The sequence below is a fragment of the Watersipora subatra genome, chromosome 2 (genome assembly GCF_963576615.1).
Source record: "Watersipora subatra chromosome 2, tzWatSuba1.1, whole genome shotgun sequence".
Classification (NCBI taxonomy): domain Eukaryota; kingdom Metazoa; phylum Bryozoa; class Gymnolaemata; order Cheilostomatida; family Watersiporidae; genus Watersipora; species Watersipora subatra.
The window spans coordinates 46,568,134-46,571,544 of NC_088709.1; the positions used below are offsets into that span (position 1 = coordinate 46,568,134).

At 35.4% G+C, this 3,411-nt stretch overlaps 1 protein-coding gene across 1 annotated transcript; it reads right to left on the minus strand.

Moving 5' to 3' along the window:
* Positions 1 to 226: 226 nt before the first annotated feature.
* On the minus strand, positions 227 to 3,070 carry LOC137387533 (uncharacterized). The gene is made up of 6 exons (XM_068073985.1): positions 3,001 to 3,070; positions 1,845 to 2,249; positions 1,282 to 1,435; positions 1,062 to 1,147; positions 953 to 966; positions 227 to 520 (listed from the first exon to the last, which is right to left on the minus strand). Exons 2-6 carry the CDS (start codon positions 2,240 to 2,242, stop codon positions 498 to 500), a joined length of 675 nt encoding a protein of 224 aa, XP_067930086.1. The 5' UTR covers positions 2,243 to 2,249; positions 3,001 to 3,070; the 3' UTR covers positions 227 to 497.
* Between the last annotated feature and the right edge of the window lie 341 nt (positions 3,071 to 3,411).

The following is a 3,411-nucleotide window of genomic DNA, read 5'->3' on the forward strand; positions in this document are numbered from 1 at the left end:
ATCTGAAAGACTGCGACATCTACAACATGGTGTGTAGGCAGAGGAGATTATGCGCGTATAGATCTCTGGTATTCTGGACATATCCAACAGGACTTAGGAGGGGAGAGCGACGACCACTACCAGCCTGCGTGTATAACATATGGTGCGAGCTGCATACCCTGGCACTGAAGATGAGGATGAATACGCAGATATGGCGCAGACAGAATTTGAATTTACTGCAGTGGAGTGATTTTTATATACTTTATTTTACAAATATACTATAAAGATATAATTTCTATTTAATATAAATTAATATATTTATACACTTAAACTTTGTAGGCAATGTATAATATATACAAAAATAAAAAAGTAAAAGACAATGAATGCAAACGGCGAACAGCAAAATAAATGTAGCAAATAGAGTTGAACTACGAACAGAGAAAATTCACAGGAATACAGTCAGACAATGGAAAAAATGTGGCTTGACAAACTTCTCGTCTCCTGTCTGGCTGCTTCCTCTACCTCATCAACGAACCTGCAGCTATAATCATCAACAAAAGATAAATGACAAAAAAAAATTAAACACTTCATTGTCTTGCCACATCTGCCAAAGTATTGTCTGGCAGACTGGCTTATGAATTATAATCAGCAGTATGATTAGCTATTACTGAGAGATTCTCAGTAATAGCTAAATATTATATATATAAAATATTTATATTGTAAGATTGAAATATTGTAAATATTTAAAATTTAGAAATATTTAAAAAATCAATCATTTTTACAGTTAATAAATAGTAAAAAATTTAACAGCAGCTAGCAACTACAAAATATCTAGCAGAGTTCTACAGTTTGATTTGCGGCAATTAAGTGAAACACTCGAATGTAAAATAGCGTTGTTAGGCAGGCATGAGAAAGCAGCAAGCGTATGACAAGGCAAGCCTATGTTTAGCTTCTTCAGGAAGCACACACATACTTACTGCAAGCAGGCTAAAATAAATATTGTTGTAAAGACAGTGAGTACATATAATCGATGAAATAATACGCATTATCAAATACGAACTAGCAGTTACTATATTTCTTACCCCTCAAAGCTTTCTTCTGAAACCTCGTCTTCCGTCTCACTGTTATCTGAATCTGGCACCCATTCTTCTTCATCCAAGGCTTTACCCTAAAAGAAGCATAGAAAATGAAGAAAAGTGCTATGGCATTTTAGGAAACTCATCTAAGTCTTTAACGTAAAAGAAGCATGAGAAAAGGAAAAATTGCTATGACATAGTATTTATCAAAGTATTTGTAACTTACCAGATCTTCCTCTCGTTCCTGCATCTCATCACTAGTATCACTCTCCATAATTAGAGAATAACGTTGTAACTGCTTAGATGTAGAAGGAATGGAGCTTGCTTCATCGACTACTGGCATTTTTCTTTTAGATGGAGGTGAGGCTGGAAGATCAGGCCTGTGAATAAATGTTTATAGACTATCAATATATATTGTAAAAAAGAATCCCGTCCGACCATATGAAACAAGTTAACTGTACTCACTGTTTAGCATCGGTCTGGGTTGAAATCGACCGATACTTAGGACGGTGAAGACATTTCCGTAGCTGTACGCCTTTGTCAACCTTAGAGGACTTTCCAGGTCCAAAGGACTCGGCAGGCTGAGGATTACGAACTGGTATTTTCGATCGTGAATGAGAAAAAAAGGTTGCTGTCCTAGGCACTGCAGGAACACTGTAATATATAGACAAGAATTTTTTTTCCGTAAAACACGAGTTGTTTTATATTTTCAAATTGGAAGCTCATAACATAACTTGTGAAATTCAAAGATTCCTAGTACTGTGCATTATCACATCTTACACCACTTACGCATCAGCAAGTAAGCCTCGCACCACTGCTCTGCGCTCTCTTGTAGGCAAAAGGGTAATTGGCTTCTGCTTCCTTGGGGTAGCAGCAGAATCAGCTTTAATGTGCAGGTTTCGTGTGGGAATTATATCCGAGTGCTTCTTTAACATGAGCCGGATATCTTCTCCTTGTTGGTACCTGTATTGGTGGTAGTTGCTGAAGCATTCCTCAGTAAAATGCCGGAAGCAAATTCTAGATATGGTTTTATATCGAAAATTTGCTACATGTTTCTTCACAAATGCTGTCCATTTGGCTCGCTGTACATCTGTTGATGTCCTTCCCCGAGGCCAAGCAAATAGATGTTTGGTCTCTTCGCAATTAGCTGCGGCACAGGAGAGAGCCCAATGTCGACTTGAAGACATTTCACTGCTACAACGAAACATTGAAGTGGTTATGCAGACTATTCTTAACAAATAGAAAAATATCACGATATTCAAGTGATTAACCTAATGTGACTTTGAAGAAAATGCTTAATATCCATAATATGGCCGAGATTTATGTTCGTACAAATACGTGGTGTGTCTACCTTATCTTAAAACTAAAAAGTTTAAAGATACGAAGAAGTGAAGTAAGTTGAATAACTACAGCTGTATAACCATGATTAATATTTCATACTTAAAGTATTTTCGTCAATTGAAATGGCAGATCGACTAGTAAACCAGTCGAATGAACTACAACAGCGTTCTGCAATTATGAACTAAAATAGTATGGCTAATGTTGTTTTAATTTATAGAGCAACAGATCAAAACAAATGAAAATACTAATTGACTTACTAACTAAATAATGATTTGCCTTTTCATTTTAGTTTTTGTCAAACACAACGAAAGTTGGAAATTGTGAGAACAAGTTATTCATATAAATACGAAGGTGTGTCTATCTTATCTTAAAACGACAACGTTTAAAGATACGTAAAAGTGAACGAAGTTGAATAACTACAGTATAACCACGATTAATATTTCATACTTAAAGTATTTTCGTCAATTGAAATGACAGATTGACTAGTAAACCAGTCGAGCTAACTACAACAGCGTTCTGCAACTATGAACTAAAATAGTATGGCTAATGTTGTTTTAATTTATAGAGCAACAAATCAAAACAAATGAAAATACTATTCACTTACTAAATAATGATTTGCCTTTTCACTTTAGTCTCTGTCAAACACAACGAAAGTTGGAATTTATGAGCAAAAGTTATTCGTATTTTTGCAATACCGGTATATCGGTAGTAGCTTGATCAGCTAGTAGTTTCACGTTCGAGTAGCAATTGAGAACTGCGCTGACACAGAGACCGTAATCAACTTAGTTCGCTTGACCTAATTACTGTAGACCGGTAGAATTGGTAGTCGGTACCCAAATGTTTACACAACATTTGGAGAAAGTGAGTAGAACAAATTTTCAATTTTCTTTATTTGAGGCCTTTTAAACATTCATAATAATGCATCTGTAGCAGGATTTAAAATTTTATTCTAGCCAACATGAGCAAATACAAAATAAGATATATACCAATAGAGCCGCGTAAGGCTAGACTTTTA

Coding starts and splice junctions, on each gene's coding strand:
- LOC137387533 (XM_068073985.1), bottom strand. CDS start 2,242: ATGTCTTCAAGTCGACATTGGGCTCTCTCCTGTGCCGCAGCTAATTGC. Junction 1,436..1,844: donor CGAGGCTTACTTGCTGATGC/GTAAGTGGTGTA, acceptor ATTTATTCACAG/GCCTGATCTTCCAGCCTCAC. Junction 1,148..1,281: donor AGGAACGAGAGGAAGATCTG/GTAAGTTACAAA, acceptor TGCTTCTTTTAG/GGTAAAGCCTTGGATGAAGA.